General features: G+C 34.9%; 1 protein-coding gene across 3 annotated transcripts in view; it reads left to right on the top strand.

Moving 5' to 3' along the window:
* The window catches only part of LOC138708934 (kinesin-like protein KIF19), a 214816-nt gene that overhangs the window by 175292 nt on the left and 19617 nt on the right, over positions 1-19907 (top strand). For all 3 annotated transcript variants that reach the window (XM_069839309.1, XM_069839310.1, XM_069839308.1), the window contains exons 6-10: positions 1199-1408; positions 6460-6717; positions 10718-10923; positions 14387-14565; positions 18911-19062. In XM_069839309.1, coding sequence (XP_069695410.1) covers positions 1199-1408; positions 6460-6717; positions 10718-10923; positions 14387-14565; positions 18911-19062 — 1005 coding nt within the window. The remainder of the gene's footprint in view (positions 1-1198; positions 1409-6459; positions 6718-10717; positions 10924-14386; positions 14566-18910; positions 19063-19907) is intronic.

Raw genomic sequence — 19907 nt, 5'->3', positions numbered from 1 at the left:
ACGTAGATTCTTCACCCAGCAGTGCATAATACTGTGGAATCCCGGCCACCAAGTCGAGTGCGCTCCTTGCAATAATGGCAGTTGACGTAATATGTCAACATAAATGTCGAACATGGAGTAAGGCCACAAAGGGAAAAACACTAGAGGAGCGGGATTCGATCAGGTGCTGTGGATTTAACTTCGGCGTAGCTCAGTGGTTAGAGCGCTCGGTACATAGAACCAAGGACCCGGGTTTGATCCGGAGCGAGTTTTTCTCCTCTAATGACCATTGTTACCATAACAGATCAATTCTGTAGGACAAAAAATTAATCTTTACATAGATTCTTTTTCTCTGATTGGAGTTCTGGCTGATATGTAGGCTACATCTATTATCAGGCAGTAGCCTACATCTCACTTAACGATATGTAGCTATCAGAGGATTTTTTGAATGCATCTGCAGTCTGACTAGTGTAATATATAGCTAGTCGGCGGTATATGCAATGGAGGGGGAAAGGAACTGGCCACCCTACCCTGTTATCTCCTGATCTAGTTGCCTCATAAGTGTGCCTTCTTGATGTCACTTGTGGGGTTCAGACCTGTCTTCGGACAGTTGCCTAAACAATAACAACGTAGATTCTTCTCCCAGCAGTGCATAATACTGTGGAATCCCGGCCACCAAGTCGAGTGCGCTCCTTGTAATAATGGCAGTTGACGTAATATATGTCAACATAAATGTCGAACATGGAGTAAGGCCACAAAGGGAAAAACGCTAGAGGAGCGGGATTCGATCAGGTGCTGTGGATTGAACTTCGGCGTAGCTCAGTGGTTAGAGCGCTCGGTACATAGAACCAAGGACCCGGGTTCGATCCCCGGCGCCGGAGCGAGTTTTTCTCCTCTAATGACCATTGTTACCATAACAGATCAATTCTGTAGGACCAAAAATTAATCTTTACGTAGACTATAACATATACATATCTTAATCTCATTTGTTTATTTAGTTTTGTTCTGTGTCTAGATCGTTCGCAAATGGAAAATATCATATCATGTCAGTCAGTAATAATATTTAATATTAGAAGGATTTATCTTGACAATAATAATCTATCCTGATAATGACTTAAATGGTGTAAAGTTCACCTTGTTTATGCTCTTTCTACCTGAATGCCCTCCGCCCAATTGTAAATGCTGATTGAATATTTTTATTATTTTATTTTCTTTGCAGGTGATGCACCTACTACAGAAGGGAAATCGTGCTCGGACGGTAGAGCCAACTGCTGCCAACAAAACATCTTCCAGATCACATGCACTACTTAGCGTCAACGTTAAACAGACTAAACCACTTCAACCCCCTGATCAAATGAGATCACGAATTAAACATGGAAAATTGTTCATGATCGACTTGGCAGGGTCCGAAAGAGCCTCACAAACTAAGGTAACCTCTCTTTGTGTAGTAGATAATGTGAAATCAAAATCTACCAATATTTATTTTCTCCTTCAGACGTGTCTTCAGTTTATTTCGTTTTGGAATGTTTTCCTTGGTTATTCTTCAAATGTTTTCTTTAAAGTTGCCATTTTTTAAATTATGGTTACTTCGAGATACTATTTAATTTCTGTGGTTCATGTTTTCTTGAATTATGACTTAATGCCATAAACTGCACACGTGTCCCTCTCTACTTGGTGCATTTATCTCTACTCTCGCATTTAGCCCTAACATAGATTAAAAACTGACTGAGACGTAGGTAGTATATAATTGTGAAAGTTTATATCTATAATGTAATAAGTTGAGCTATATATAATCATAATTTTCCTTACTGTGTGTACAGTGAAACCTGTTTAAGACGGAAGTGACTTGGTCCTAATTTTTTTTCCGTTGTGGACAGGTTTCCGTATTATTCAGGTGTGACATTAAAATGGTATATTTTGTCATTCATATACGACAAAATGGCATGCCGCAAACTGCAAGAAGTACAAAATATTCCATTTAACACTCATCACATTAAATCAGCTATTTGTCGCTTATTACATTGGTGAATCATCTTGATTAAAATCTCATTTTCTGTATAAATATTATCGTAACTCACTCATTAGCAGGGAACGGATTTATATGGACTAAAAATATATTAAATATGTAAATATATATGTAGTTATTTTTACCAAAATATGGAATTAAATATGGATTTTTACCAAAATATGGAATTAAATATGGACTTAAAATTATAAAAAAATGACTATGTACGTTAAATATTGGTACATTTTAATCAAACTAAACAAAAAATATAATGGACGTACCTTATCTTCCAATGTAGTTTCAACAAAACACAATTTTTATTGTCTGTTACCATAACAATAGGTTACAAACATTTCTTTCAAGTGCTGAAAAGTGAATCTTCTTCTATTGTCTCTGAGGATAGATTTATACTGACTAAAAGAGCGTTCGACGTCACAAGAAGTAACTGGTACATAATTCAATTTCACAATGTCTGCTGGGGATAAGTCCAAGTTAATCTTCACTGTTGATTCACCACTCATCACAGCAACAACCTTTTGTAGTTCTTCATATCCAGGGTTTTTTGAAAGTACAGTGTCCACCTTAGCTCTTACTGCATCTGCAACTTTACCTCTACCACGATTCAGTTGTTCCACAGTACTATTTATAATTTCAAAACTTTCAGATAGTGAAAGGTGCCTATTTTGGAGACTTTTGAGCGTTTTTATGATGCATGAAAATGTATGCTGAATGTGAGCTAAGTCATTCTTCACACTTATGTCACAGGTAACTGTTTTCGCAGTATCAATTGAGACTGCATCTTCAGAGTCCAATGCAAGGAGAACATTGTTAATAGAGTCTATATGTTCGGCATAATATTCAACTGCTTCTAGCCATGTACCCCATCTAGTTAAAATTGGCTTTGGTGGCAATGGAATTTCAGGGTACATTTCTTTCAACACGTTAACTCTACTGGGAGCTTTGAGAAATACTTTTTTCACTGATGAAATCAACAAATCTACTTTAGGGAAATTGTCTCTGACCACTTCTGCCACACGATGAAATGCATGCGCCACACAAGTAAAATGAGTCAATTTAGGATATACAACAGATAATGCTTGTCCAGCTTTGACCATATAAGGGGCAGCATCGCTAATAAAGAATAACACATTATCGTACATAATACCCTTTGGCCACAGGATACCCATAGCTTCGTTGAACAGTTTAACTATAGTTTTGTTATTGCACTTTTCTAGAACATCACAATGTAAAAGAATTCGTTCAGAATATTGTTCACTTAACAAACCGATAACTACATTACCAACAAGTCTACCTTCTTTGTCGGGAGTCTCATCAATGGAAACCCAAATTGAACTATCTTTAATTTCATCTCTTATCTTCTGTATTGTCTCATCGTAGATGGATGGAGCATACGTCTTCCTAAGTGTTGACTCATCCGGGATTGTATGTTGAGTATATTTTTCAAGGAATTCCCTGAAGACCTTATTCTTTAGTTTGTAGAGAGGAATATCAGCAGAGATGAGAGAACGGCACAGGTCGATGTTAAACTCAGATCTTACATTCGATGTTGTTGGTTGTGTTAAAAACAATTGTCTCTGCTTGGAATTTAGTTGTTTGTTGGCCTGATGTTTACTAGTTGTAATGTGTTGTTGCACCAGGAACTTTTGTGTAGATGATACTGCACACTGACACAAATTACAAAATAATATTTTATTGTCAGTTGATAAACCATCTTCTTTAAATTCTGAAATGTAACTTGTTAGTTTTGATTTTAAATTGACTGAATGACGTACTTTTGGCATATTTACCGTCTTTATAGTATGATTTACAAAACTGAACCTATGTGTACTCTGACTGGCATTTAACTGTTGAGCTGCACAACTGAAGTCTGTTAAAAATTTTAAATTAAATTAATACAGTTTTGTAACTTACTTTCCCATTGTTGATAGGACTACTAATTTTCAAATAACTCTTATGTTAAAGGGATTACTGAACATGTGTTTAAATCTCTATTGTTGAAATGTATTTTTAAAAGTTAATGGAATTTTGTTTTGTTTTATTGTTAAACCTAATATAATATGGACTGTTTTATATGAAATATGGAAAATATATGGAAATTAACGAAAATATGTACTAAACTCTAAAATATGGAAAAATATGGAAAATAAAAGTAGGATTTTTCAACCCTACACATTGTGAAACATAAAGATAATGCAAAATATAAATTATATTAGCTTTATAAGTAAATATGTATTTACATATAAATCCTTTCCCTGCTCATTAGTCATTAAACATTACTAAATTTACTAATCTCATTCTATTTAATATCTAACACTATACTCTAATACTGTACTGCATATCACTGCACATTATTAATTAATTGGACTAGAAGCCATCTATTAGAAGCCTTGAATTCTGATTTATTTAATTTCTTTCCCAGTTCAATAGCTTGCTTTGCAGAACAGATCCAGAAATTGGCTTGTTCTTTGAAAGGTCATGAAGAACCCACTCCCACAACAGTTCATTTATTTTCACATAAACAGTTGCTTTCTGGTTCCTTTTGTGTCACCAATATTGGCCGCACGCCACTCACTCATTATGATCTTTATTTTTTAAAGTGTCACACCTGAGTTTTCCACAACTGTACTTCAATATTATTTCACATAGACTTTGTTTCTAATTTTCCTTTATCTCGATAACTTTTACTTCATCACTTAATGTTAATGCCACATTTTATGCAACTTTTTTCTTTTTACCTGGAAATCACTACACTTGCGCTCTGTTTAGCTACGACAGCATACGGGTGTGAAGTATTGAAAATCTTTGAAGGGACTCGTCTGCCTAGTCAACAGGGTAATAAAATTTATGACCGACAGGCCAACACATCCTCGTACCCTCTAGAATTTTGCAAATAAAACTTGTTTTTATCTTAGTGACCTACATATTTCGTATATTCCTTGAAATTACACGCTGTTTTAAACTATAGTTACAAAATACAGTGTGTGTCCAAAATATTGTTTCCGTTTTGAAGAGTAGCGGACAGTTTCCGTTTCCGCATTGGACAGTTTCCGTTTTATTCAGGAAAAATTACACATAATACATACAAATTTCGCCGGGACCAATAAATTGTTCCGAAATAGACAGGATTCCGGATTATTCAGGTTCCGATTTGAACAGGTTTCACTGTACTTTAAAATATTGTATTCATTGTATGTTTTGTACTGCACTATTTTATTATTATTATTATTATTATTATTATTATTATTATTATTATTATTATTATCACTATTATTACTATTATTATTATTACTATTATTATTATTATTATTATCAATAATTGTCTTATTTTTTTATACTTTGTATGTCTCATTTATTTTGACCTGCTGTTCAATTTTATTATGCTTTTTTCTTTCTTTCTGTATGTTATATATTATGTCTGATTTCTACTTACTTGTTGTTTACATTTTATTATTATTATCTTATTCAGTTTTGTGTGTAAAATTGTAGTGTACTTTGTAAATTTGTAGTATTTTTTGTAACGCAGTTTTACTCCTGGTTGAGTGTTAGAGAAGGCCGTATGGCCTTAACTCTGCCAGGTTAAATAAATCATTATCATTATTATTATTATTATTATTATTATTATTATTATTATTATTATTATTATTAAGAGACAGTAGAGCAAATGGACAGCTTCAAACACTTGGGGTCTACTACAGTATAAGCAGTAACATGAGTTGTTGCCAGGAAAGTCAAACTGGGGATAGCAATGCCAAGGAAGCTTTTAATAGAAAAAGAGTACATTCTGCGGATCTCTGGAAAAAGAACTAAGGAAGAGATTAGTGAAGTGATTTGTGTGTAGTGTGGCATTATACGGGGCAGAAACATGGGCATTACGACGAAGTGAAGAGAAGCGACTAGAAGCATTTGAAATGTGAATATGGAGAAGGATGGAGCATGTGAAATGGACAGACAGAATAAGAAGTGAAGCTGTGTTGGAAAGAGTGGGTGAAGAAAAAATAATGTTGAAACTGATCAGAAAGAGAAAAGGGAATTGGTTGGGTCACTGACTGAGGAGAAAATGCCTACTGAAGGATGCCCTGGAAGGAATGGTGAACGGGAGGACAGTTCGGGGTAGAAGAAGATATCAGATAATAGACGACATTACAGACAAAGAGGAAGGCAGAAAATAGGAAAGATTGGAAGAAGCTGGGTTTGCAGTGAAAGACAGAACACTATGAATGAATGATACTGTTGTTGTTGAGTATCTCATTTTAGCATTCTTCATAAATTTCTCGCATGACAAAGACACGTTAATGGTTTCATGAAGGAATTACTCAAAATGTAACATTGTAACAGGAAAAAGGAAAGTTATTCTGTTTTGGAAATCACTTCGTTAGAGAGTAGCACTCGTTATTTCTTGTGTGTACTACAGTTTCGTGTGGAATTTAATCTCAATGTTAACTTTGTTTGTACAGAATCGAGGGAAACGTTTGCAGGAAGGAGCACACATCAATCGTTCCCTCTTGGCTCTTGGTAACTGCATCAACGCCCTGTCCGGAGGTGCTCGCTATGTTAATTACAGAGACTCGAAACTAACAAGACTGTTGAAAGATGCGCTGAGTGGGAATTGCAGGACTGTCATGATAGCACATGTTAGTCCTGCAGCCGTGCACAGAGAAGAGAGCAGAAACACGTTGCTGTATGCCGATCGAGCCAAGAATATCTCAAACAAGGTAAGTAGTTCTCCTACAACACGAAGTAGGTACTTGTGTAGCTTTATTTCACAACTCTTTTTAATTTATTATCATTGCCTTCTGTCGGATATTAGATTCTTGAGGCCTTTCGTGGTTTCATATTATCTGTCTTTATCTCGTTATGTATTTTCTTTCACTAAGTTTTAATTTTAAATGTTTTGAACAAAATTGTTTTAGTATCTACGCCTAGATTTTTTCTTTTCCAATTCGATGTTTGACATGAAAGTTTTGTATGTAGGCTAATTATGTTATAATGGATTAACCTTTAATTTACGTAAAAATTTCGTCGTTCTTTATGTACTTGGTTTAACCCTTCAGCAGGCGTGTCTTTTCTGGTAACACGACCAGGCGCGCGGAGCACACTGTTCGCCACACAATTTTTCATTAAAAAACTGCCTTTTCTATAATGTTAACTGAATATTTTAAGAACGTTCTTATACACTTTATTATTATATTTTAATACAAAGGTAGCACTCGAATGGAAGAATAGGCGCGCGTAGAAGAAATAGGAACTTATCCCCTCCACACACAACCGGAAAATCACGGCAGCCGGAGGGTTAAAAGTGTACATTCATTCATTCAGTCATTCATTCAGTCGTTCATTCAGTCATTCATTCATTCATTCAGTCATTCATTCATTCATTCAGTCATTTATTCAGTCATTCATTCATTCATTCGTTCAGTCATTCATTCATTCAGTCATTCATTCATTCATTCAGTCATTAATTCATTCAGTCATTAATTCATTCATTCGTTCAGTCATTCATTCATTCAGTCAGTCATTAATTCAGTCATTCATTCATTCAGTCATTCTCATTCATTCAGTCAGTCATTCATTCATTCAGTCATTCATTCAGTCAGTCATTCATTCAGTCAGTCATTCATTCATTCAGTCATTAATTCATTCATTCAGTCATTCATTCATTCAGTCATTCATTCATTCATACATTCATGCATTCATTCATTCAGTCATTCATGCATTTATTCAGTCATTCATTCATTCAGTCATTCATTCAGTCATTCATGCATTCAGTCATTCATTCATTCAGTCATTCATTCAGTCATTCATTCATTCAGTCATTCATTCATTCATGCATGCATTCATTCAGTCATTCATGCATTCAGTCATTCATTCATTCATTCAGTCATTCATTCATTCAGTCATTCATGCATTCATTCATTCAGTCATTCATTCAGTCATTCATTCATTCAGCATTCATTCATTCATTCAGTCATTCATTCATTCAGTCATTCATTCAGTCATTCATTCATTCAGTCATTCATTCATTCCTGCATTCATTCATTCAGTCATTCATGCATTCATTCAGTCATTCATTCATTCAGTCATTCATTCAGTCATTCATTCATTCAGTCATTCATTCATTCATGCATTCATTCATTCAGTCATTCATGCATTCGTTCATTCAGTCATTCATTCATTCAGTCATTCGTTCATTCAGTCATTCGTTCATTCAGTCATTCATTCATTCAGTTATTCATTCATTGAGCCATTCATTCAGTCATTCATTCATTCAGTCATTCATTCATTCAGTAATTCATTCATTCAGTCATTCATGCATTCAGTCATTCATTCAGTCATTCATTCAGTCAGTCAGTCATTCATTCATGCATTCATTCATTCATGCATTCATTCATTCAGTCATTCATTCATTCAGTCATTCATTCAGTCATTCATTCATTCATGCATTCATTCATTCATTCAGTCATTCATTCATTCAGTCATTCATTCATTCCTTTCATACATACATACATAGTTTTCTGCCTAAGGGCAGGTTTTTACTGCAAACCCAGCATTCTCGATTATTTTCTATTTTCTGCCTTCTCTTAGTCTTCACATATGATCCATATACCTTAATGTCGTTTATCATCTGATATCTACTTCTGCCCCGAACTTTCCTCTCGTTCACCATTCCTTCCAGTGCATCCTTCAGTAGGCAGTTTCTTCTCAGCCAGTGACTCAACCAATTCCTTTTTTCTCTTCAGCATAATTCTTTCTTCACCCACTCTTTCCAACACAGCTTCATTTCTTATTCTGTCTGTCCATCTCACATGCTCCATTCTCCTCCATATTCATATCTCAAATGCTTCTAGCTTTTCTTCACTTCGTCGTAATGTCCATATTTCTGCCCCCATATAATGCCACACTCCACACAAAGCACTGCACTAGTCTCTTTCTTAGTTCTTTTTCCAGAGGTCTGTAGAAGATGCTCCTTTTCTATTAGTACTGCTATTATTATTATTATTATTATTATTATTATTATTATTATTATTATTATTATTTCTTCTTTTACTTTTGGATTCCCCGCAAAATTCCAAAATATTCTTTTTTGGTTCACTAAGTTCAAATTAATAACTGGTGGTTATTATTATTATTATTATTATTATTATTATTATTATTATTATTATTATTATTATTATTATTATTATTATTTTACTGCTGCTGGTGCAATGATGATAATTTATAAAATCATTTTTGTTTTAATTGTCTTTGTGAATTTCATTATGCAGTATGTTGTAGCCTTCTTCACGTCTGATGTCTTAATTAGGCCTACTCAAACCCAGGGTGCAAATTAACGGGGAGGATGGGGAATTTCCCCCCTGTTTGAAAGTTATCCCCCTCTCATAAATTCTCGCAAAATATAATTGTTTTAATACGAGTTTATTTTATAAAGTACAGTATAAAGTAAGCAAAGAAATGATATTTCTGTATTATCATCACCGGCAAGCTGAAAACAATCAATAACTTAGGAATGACACATTTTATCTTAAGCCTGCTCATGGGTATCTTTATTATGATCAAGATGCAAGACAAGCAATTCAGTGCGACCAAGCGTTGAGCAATAATAATAATAATAATAAGAAGAAGAAGAAGAAGAAGAAGAAGAAGAAGAAGAATTTTGTGACATGTATGATATTTTCTATCTAGGATTCTATCTCCCCCTCATCAGAAATCTTAATTCGTACTCTGCTTAAACTTCTTTTTCTTATTGGTTTTGCTAGAGTTCTGTAAATATTTAATGGAAGTTTTTTGCGATATTATTGTCGGGTCATATAAATTATTCAAAAGAGACGAAATTATGATATGGCTATACTGCAGTCAGGATAGCCAGCAGGTTTCATCTCAATATGTTGAAAACACTGCTCGATATCTATAGTGTTGACCTCCACATATTATAACCAAATTAATGTGCATAGAAGATATGCATAGTGAACACAATATGTTTTTTTTTAATCTACATACCAGTAATATATTAAAGTAGGAGAGCCTGACGTCTTAGCAGCAGGGGCGTATTTTGCGGGCTACCGGCGGTAGCCCAAGGAAATTACAAAAGAAAAAGTTTATAATATAACATAATGTAATAATTTTGTATTATTAGTTTTACCATAGTAATTAAAATTAAAGTAATTGTTAGATATATTTTGTGTAATAATAGGGTCAGCGGTAGCCCAAACCCTTTAACCAGTATACGCCACTGCTTAGCAGGAATAGTTGCCCTTGTTGGACCCCCTTATGCTGGAATTCCTGAATGCTGTACAGTGTTCTGTAAAACCAAAAGTATTCCGAAAACACTTGGTCAACAGTCACTTCATGAACTACAAAATATATTCAGCCTCGGTAGCATAGTCGGTATAGCACTGGTCTTCAGTGCTCGAGGTTACGGGTTCGTTCCAGGCTCAGGTTGATGGCATTTAAGTGTGTTTAAATGCGACAGGCTTATGTCAAGAGATTTACTGGCATGTAAAAGAACTCCTGTGGGACAAAATTCTGGCACACCGGCGACGCTGATATAACCGCGGCAGTTGTGAGCATCGTTAAATAAACCATTTTTTTTCTTGTTCATTTTAGTGAGATTTTGGTTGTATGTTGTGAGGTACTTCGGGTTCATCAGTGTCAGTCTATTAATTAAGAGCACAGAAATAATTGAGCAGTGGAGTTAAGTTTGATCTTATGTACCAGGTGGAGCGAAATGTCCTGGATGTTTCATACCACGTCTCTCAGTACCGAACTATCATCAGTGAGCTGAGGGATGAGATTGCAAGGCTCAGGGCTAAGATGAAAGAAGATCGGCCTCGATCAGGAGATGCCTTGAATAAAAAAGGAGAGCAACTGAAACAACTGAGAGACCAGATTGTCTCAACGTTCAGGGAGCAGATGAGGTTAAGGTAAAACGATAACATTCTAAATATAGCATTATAATAACGAAAATAAAACATTTTGCATTGATAGACATTATTTAGTTTATATTAGATGGTCTACCGTGCTTTCCTCATAATCCAAGTGATATAGGTTCAAATCTAGGATATTCAAAAGGATTTTTAGACATAAAAGATCTTGCCTGTTCCATCAGATAACGAAATTTTGCCCATTATTTCATTCAAAGATTAGAGAAGGAAGGATAGGCTATCTATCTTATCCAAGTGTCTTTTTTTTTTCAAGCATTCATAGGGTGACCAGACGTTCTTTTTTGTCCGGACATGTCTTCCATTTTAGGCCATTTAAAAAATCAAGAAATGCCCTCCTTATCGTAACTTGTAGATATTTCTGATATTTTGAAATTATCTGATTTGACGCCTTTTCAAGGAATTTGCCTGTAGGTGTCAGGAGCATCGACGGAATCTACTCTTTGCCAACGATCATAACTTTCTTTGCTTACAAAGTAATATCACAGTCTAGTATATACAGTCACGAAGCTCAATATGTAGTAAATGTGCACCCATAGATAGTTGCTAAGCACTAGGATCGCTAATATCGTCTCATTACATACATGCGAAATAGTACTGGCACAGTCTATTGTTCCTAGCACCCTCACAACTCAAGCTTCGTGACTATATATACTAGACTGTGGTAATATTAAATTCACATTTTGTGCGGCCTTTTTATATATTTTGATAATAATAGTTCCCTTGGCTTTCATATGTAGTTAATTATAAAATCATTTTATATTATCAAGTTTTATTATAAGTATGCTGTAATAAAATAGATATTGACATAATTTTAAGTATAATATAGGCCTAAGCCTAAATTAAATAGATATTTTCTGTCCTTAATAATTATAGTTCCCTTACCTTTCTCTATGTTGCTAACTGTAAAATCGATATTATTAAGTTTTATCGTAATTATTTTGTAATATTAACACACTTTTAAATATGATATAAGCCTAAATCTGTACTGTAAATATTTTGTAAGAAAATAGATATTGACATAATTTATAGTATAATATAGGCCTAAGCCTAAATCTAAGTACCGTACATATTTTCTGTCTCTTTTTTTCGAACAATGTTCACCTTTTTAAAGCTTTATGTCCCCTTTTCTATCGATGTGTATCTGGTCACCCTAAACATTCATATCCAATTAAAAGGCGAAAAGTTTCAACTTCTTTAGTTATTCTAGAATGTAGTTTGGGTACTGAACAAGATAGTTCCAGAATTTCCCTTCGCCGATTGTTTTATTTTGTACTGAAAGAAGATGAAAGTACTCCTATTAGTATGGAGTACAAAATGTTCTACAGAATTGGTTTAAATATTTTCATGGAAATACGTGTTTAGCATCACTAATACCGAAAAATTGTTTTTGACATATCGTCTGTCTGTCTACAGCCATTTCTCTTGAAGTATTGGATGAATTTTGTTCATATTCAGTATCTGTGTCATTGCATCTGGAATGATGTGCGTGAAATATAATTTATATTAAAAATGATTGGAAAAAAGACACAAAATGGCTGTTATTCTAACGATTTATTTCCTATAGGAGATAATAAATTATAAATGAAATACACTATGTATGCGTTCAAAAACATTGGTATCAGAAATTAATTATTATTTCCATGACTGTATTTCAAATCGAAAACTTCTTCACATAAAAATGTTAGGCTTGAAGAACTAATTTTCAAAATTAACTGATCCCTAGCTGTTACAGAAATGAAGGAAAATGAAAGAAATTATTTTCTTGTTAAAAATGTTGTTGTTGTTGTTGTTGTTGTTTTCTAATGCCAGGCGTTTGACAATAAAGTCATTTGACCTCTTGCACTCCAATATTTTTCAAAGATATTATCATGGTCAGCCACTGAAGCACAGATTTTGAGGTGTTCTGAATCCATTTCTTGGTTTGAGTTGCACAATGGGCAGTTAGGGGACTGATATATTCCAATTCTATGCAGGTGTTTGGCCGAACTATCATGGCCTGTTGCCAATCTAAATGCAGCTACAGACGATTTTCGTGGTTTGTTGAAAATGTACGGTACATTTATTTAGATTCATTTGCAAGTGTAGCTGCTCTCACAATCCGTGTCCTCTACTTCTCGTCAATAATTTAAAAGTCACGTTGGATCATTAGAGTCGATCATTTCGAAAAGTATTTAGCTCTTTTTCATACATTCCTATTCACCTGTAAAAAAAAATAAACATGGAAAGATCTGTTTATGGTGGTGAATGTCCATAATATAACACTGTTTAAAAACTTCAAAACTTCCCCTGGAATGATTCAGCTTCATGGTATATTGGATACCCATACTTCGCAAATAAGAAATGTAACTAGAATCTGATTATAAGCCACTAATACCCCATAATAATTAATAATAATATCAATAATTTGGAATGACGAATTTTATAAATAGCATAAAAATAGTAATAATAATTCAGCCCTACGTTTCAACAATATGTAATATACTTGTAGATCTTTCTATACTACAATAATATACCGATATTATGATACAAGGCTGGGAAGTGCTTTTTTAAAAAAATCGAGAAAAAGTTTGAAAAACGAGCAGAGCGAGTTTTTCAATTTCCGAGATTTTGTAATGCACTTCACAAACGTGTATTGTACAACATTTTTTGCACGATCATAATTTTTAAAATTACAAATACAATATATTTTGCATTGAAAATTTAGAGCAATATTATTCCAAAGACTACGCAAAACTGTACTGTAATGGTAACTAAATAACAATAAGTGCGCTGTAATGGTTTCCCTAGCAACAAGTTTCTGTATGGGAATTCTAACTTTTAAGGCCTTACAACAGTAGCTGTAAATACAACAGAAAACACGATCGTGCAAAAAAATTATGAGCCGTTCAGAGCAAAAGTGGTGTAAGTCAAAATTGGGTAATGAGGTTTAAAGTAAAAATTCTGTAAAATACAGCACAAAGTAGCAATTAATATGTCCTTCTTGGTATCCACTGACTACTAATAGTTTAAATAAATTGAATATTATTTGCTACTTCGCGCTGTAGTTTACAGAATGTTTACTTTAACCCTCATTACCCATTTTTGACTTACACCACTTCTGCTCTGAACGGCTCATATATTACAGGTCTAGTGTGTAGTAGGCTAAAGTCTGAAAGTTGTTAATCATAAAAATAAGCTATTGAATAATAGAAAATAATATTATAGTATATTTTTAAGTAAACAAACATATTCAAAAAATAGATTATAAGAATGCAGTGGAAGGAAATTATTATTCTTGGAATAGGCAGATTGGTATTAATTACTATTATTTTATTTCCTTAGTGTTAATATTGATGTAAATGAGTTTTTGGTTATATGAAATTGTCATATATTAATATGAGGGAACAACTTACCGATGTTACAAGAATTCAGTTTTAATTATTACATATTATTCCGGTTTCAGGCGTCGTCTAATGGAATATGACGGCCATCTTCTAAGTCTGAGTGCTGAGGCAGAGCGGCAACATACAATGATTTCACAATGGGAGTCTCGTAATAACAAATTATACAAGAATACCCGTAATACTGCTACCAGGTGGCATATCAGACCTAACACTGATCCAGATTTCGACATTGATCGAGGTTAGATTTATTATTATTATTATTATTATTATTATTATTATTATTACTACTACTACTACTACTACTATTACTACTACTACTACTACTACTACTACTACTAGGGGGAAGTCTTCCAGCGCCGGTCAGCATGCAGTACCGGTCAGTGTGTGTTTTTAAATACCGACAACAATTAGCAGGAAGCGAAATGTAGTGTACGTTACTTCTAACAGTCAGAAATCACTGGTAAATAATTCAAACTTAAATCTACATTCATTCGTTAACAAAGTCCGTTGAAAGACTTTCCTGTTTGCTGTGGCGCGAATCGACTAAATCTAAATTGACTGACACAAAGGCAATTCGGTAAGTATCGTTATAAATCTTGTTTCATTCGATTCAGTCATGATTTATGAATTACTTTTGTGCGTGATCCATGTTACATATCATAATGATGCTATAGAAAAAAATATTATATGTTTCGCTGCGTGTCAGCCAGTACCGGTCACCTCTTGATCTTGCAGTACCGGTCATATTCTTCCATGTTAGTTATGTTCGTTTAATATTTTTATAGGACGTTTATGATGCCTCCAGTGATAAGTAGACCTTCCAAAGGAAAATGGCATCCAGATTCTATGAAACAGGCTGTAGAGAAAGTGTTAACAGGCCAACTTGCTATCCGCAAAGCTGCTGAAATATACAATATCCCCAAAAGTACGTTGATTGATCATATTTCTGCCTTAAAATGAGGTACGGAAATTACATTCACTCCTGCACTTGGCCGTTTTAAACCCACGTTCAATGCCGAATTCGAAGATGTTCTATTGGATCATGTGAAATATCTATCTGATAGATTATTACCACTCACAAGGAAAGAGTTTTTGAATCTAGCTTTTCAACTTGGTGAGGCCTTAAAAATTCCTCATAAATTCAACCGTGACAAAAAGACTGCTTGTAAGCAATTTTATTATGATTTAATGAAACAGCACCCGAATTTGTCTCTCTGTACTCCTGAATCGACAAGCCTTAATAGATCAATTGGGTTTAACAAGCCACAAGTCAATCGATTCTTTGAGAGTCTTACAAATCAAATGGAAAAAACATGTATTCACCCCTATAAAATTTATAACTGTGACGAAACTAGTGCCACTACTGTACAAAGACATATCTAGGAGAAAAAAATAATGAAAAGTTGAAGAGAGAAGTCAAGAGCCTAGTGCGTGGGAAACGCCCCCTATCAGGAAAATTCTTCCCAAAAAGCTCAAGAAAGACAACTAAGAAAAATGACGAAAAGGAGGAAACTACATGCATTTTTTGCGGGGAATCTCATGATGAAGATTGGATCCAATGTTCTTCATGCCAAATGTGGGCTCACGAAGCCTGTGCCATCATTCCTGAGACATCTGACACGTATGAATGTGATTTTTGTCAAAAGTAATATGTGACCGGTACTGCCTGCCAATTTTCTGATTGTATCGATTTTATGGACATTTAATTTGTTTATGTTTTGTATTAATATTAATTTCTGAATTTTTTTTGTAATTACCATTGAGTTCAATAATATATGTACTTACATTATATAAAAAAAGTGTGTCAAAAAGTTGAATGTTTTCTTATTTATAACCCAAAAACCTTAAGCGGTCGGTACTGCAAGACTTCCCCCTACTATTATTATTATTATTATTATTATTATTATTATTATTATTATTATTATTATTATTATTATTATTATTATTATTGTTAGTCCCGCGCCGTGGCGTAGCGGTCTAAGGCATCCTGCCTAGGACTCGCGTTACGGAATGCGCGCTGATTCGAAACGTCATGGGGAAAGACATTTTCTCATGAAATTTCGGCCAGTGTATGGAACTGGTGCCCACCCAGCATCGTGATGCACTTGGGGAGCTACAATAGGTAGCGAAATCCGGTTGCGAAAGCCAGCTATAACGGCTGGGAGGATCATCGTGCTAACCACACGATACCTCTATTCTGGTTGGATGATCGTCCACCTCTGTTTCGGCATGTGGGCGTGAGGCTACCAGCCGGCTGGTCGGTCTAGGCCCTTCACGGGCTGTAGCGCCACGGATTATTATTATTATTATTATTATTATTATTATTATTATTATTATTTTATCGTGGCAATGGGATTATTATATATATGAACCTAGAGCATATATTGCTCTTAATTTTCTTCGGCTCTTGAATTGAAATACATACTTACAAAATATTCTGGATGAATGTGAATAAAATTTTCATCTTATAGTCTATTTGCAAGTGATTGCTGCTCATATAATTTTATCGATTTTAAGTGTTGACAAATGTTATTGAAATGATCTGTATACCTCAAAAGTAATGTGTTGTATTACCATAACTTCATTGACTTCATCACAAATATTTAAATAATTGATTAAATGGCGAACTTACTCGTGTTAATTATGTAAGTATGTATAGCTTACAGCTGTTTCGGCGCTACTTGACACCATCCTCAGAGCCTTCTGTTAAGTAGCACCGAAACAGCTGTAAGCCGCACATGCTTACATAATTAACACGAGTAAGTTCGCCATTTGATTAAGTATTTATATTCAAGTGTTAAAAGTAGTGTACGAAAGATTCAAAATGGACAAATATTTAACATCTTATCTGAAGTATTTGGTCAATAAATAACATTTTAACAGCTTATTTCTTGAATAGATTACAACAAAATATCATACTAGCCCCAAATGAATATCTTTCTCAGAAAAAAATTATTTTCCCCTGAATGTTACAAATCTGATTTTTATTCTTATCATTAGAGAAAACGATAAGGAATGATTTATCCCTTTGTAGCTTATAAATAAAAAGGACGATTTGCTTGCAAATCAAATAAAATTATTAACATATATCGTTATTTTCTGTCATTAAGCAGTTTGGCAACCCTGCTGCAATGACTAAGTGACAGAAGACTGCCATTCAAACCGATTTTTTTTTGTTTGTGCGTGTGGGCGCTTTTTTTATTAAGCATTTATTTACATCATGTTCCAATACCTACTACATGACTGGTTGATTACTACAAAATTTATGCTTACAATTATTTTATATAACATAGCTGCCTCTATATCTATAAGAGATTTGATATATATATATATATGTGTGTGTGTGTGTGTGTGTGTGTGTGTGTGTGTGTGTGTGTGTGTGTGTGTGCGTGCGTGCGCGCTGTCTAACTATGAAGATTTTCAGTCAAATTTCCTAATTAACTGATAATAAATTTGTCATTTATTTTAGTGCATTCTGATGTCCCGTCAATCACTTCCACTCTGTATAATAGTTACAATATTGTGACAGCGACGTGAGATTCGAACTCACGACCAGCGTCCCGCAAGAGAGAAGATCGCGCGGAGCACTTTGGGACGGCGCGCGGCGGAGAGAAGAGAGGGGGTGTATTACGTCAACGCGACGAGAGTGCGCGCGCATCTGGTGCTGGTAGAGAGGAGAGGGCTCTGGATTTTTCTGGAGTGCAATCTCTGGAGACGCGTCGAACTTTCGAGGCTACGTCGCTGTGATTATAAAAGAAGAAACGCCAGCGAACTCGAGCAGTTTTCAGTTGATTAGTCAGCCAGTCAGTGAGAAAGCCAGAGCAAGCAAGCCAGTCTTGTGTACCAGAGTTCGACTGGAGTGTGCGTCCGCAACTGTATCAGCATCCGAAGGCCTGAGTTCGAGTGCAGTGGACCGCAGTTGGAGGGACCTGAGTTCGAGTGCAGTGGACCGTAGTTGGAGGGACCTGAGTTCGAGTGCAGTGGACCGCAGTTGGAGGGACCTGAGTTCGAGTGCAGTGGACCGCAGTTGGAGGGACCTGAGTTCGAGTGCAGTGGACCGCAGTTGGAGGGACCTGAGTTCGAGTGCAGTGGACCGCAGTTGGAGGGACCTGAGTTCGAGTACAGTGAACTGTCTCTGAAGGTCTGTGGTTCGAGATACTGTGAACTCGAGTGACTGAGCTAGAAGAACTGTGAACTGAGAACTGATAGTTCTGATTTGTAAATAGTGCTTTGTAAATATTAGTTAAGATTAACAGTTCATTGTTGTTCGTAATAGTCCAAGTAAATTGTCATTGCCGTCAGTGGAGTGCTATAACGAATACTGTGTTGAGTGAAAATTCTATTGTTGACAAGAGCGTTTAAGGTGAATTGTAGAAAGGAATTATTGTTGGAAGAATAAAATCCTATTGTTGAGTGGAAATAAAATTCACAATATGGCTACAATGATTTATTTAGAAAGCAGATCTAAAAAGTTACAGGTATCGGTACTAACTTTTAAAAGATATTCGACAATGTATTTTACTTCATAATAATTTATCAATATACTGTATATTTAAATACCAGTATGTTATGTTTGTATCCAGATTACTTCGACATGGAAGGTGACGGGTCTCTGCAGATGGCTTGGTCGCAGCTCACGTTCATTGAGAAGGAGCAGGAACGCTATGCTGATCTACGAGCAAGCACAGAACGAGAACTGGAGAGCTGTCGGCAAAGGAGTGTTGCTCTTGAAGATGTAATGCCTTCCATTTCATATTCAAATAAAAATACACTAAAACAAGTTGAATAATTCTGCTTACACAGTCTTGTCGTGACCTCCGAAGTAAAATATCGCTTACTCACCAGAGATGACAGATAGATACCTATTTTAACAGCAAATCATCTGCTTTATACTGTGTCTTATTTTTCTTTTGAATGATGGTATGTACAGGGACATCATTTTATTTTTACTAATATTTTTAATATTAACCTGGCTATATCTTTGGATTAGAGGTCTAGAACTGGAAACACCGCTTGCTCCCCCTTCCAAGACTGGACTTCGATGATACTGGCGTAAAATACAAACCACTTTACTAGGTATAGGAGGGAAGAAAAGTAGTTCATCCATTTATGTAAACTCGGAAATATCGCAATTTTGAGTTTGATAATTTTCATTAGGTTTTGTTTAATCAAAGTACAGTACTGTATTAACAACAAGTGTTTTACTCACGAATTGAACTATCCATTCGGACGTATGCAGTGTATATTATACTGTTACAGTACATTAGCGTACAATATAGAGAATGAAGTTAAATTGAAAAATAATCATAATATGGATATTTAAACACATTTTTGAAAATGGTGGCCGTTCATTTCGATATAGGCTTCAGTTCTTTTGTGCATATTATCGCACTATAGACTATTGTACTTAATTCCAATTACCAGTTTCGTCCTTCGTACGAGTAACTCATGTTGAAATAATTCTATACCTACTCTATAAAAGAGTACCTTAGGTACTGTAAATTCAATCTTCACTTCTGCCCGATCCGAAAAGATAAAATTACTCAGAAATGCTATCTACTGTCCGTTCAACTGGTTTTG

This window comes from Periplaneta americana, chromosome 11 (genome assembly GCF_040183065.1).
Source record: "Periplaneta americana isolate PAMFEO1 chromosome 11, P.americana_PAMFEO1_priV1, whole genome shotgun sequence".
Lineage (NCBI taxonomy): Eukaryota > Metazoa > Arthropoda > Insecta > Blattodea > Blattidae > Periplaneta > Periplaneta americana.
Note: the sequence above shows the minus strand (reverse complement) of the source record. Positions and strands in the feature narration are given on the sequence as shown.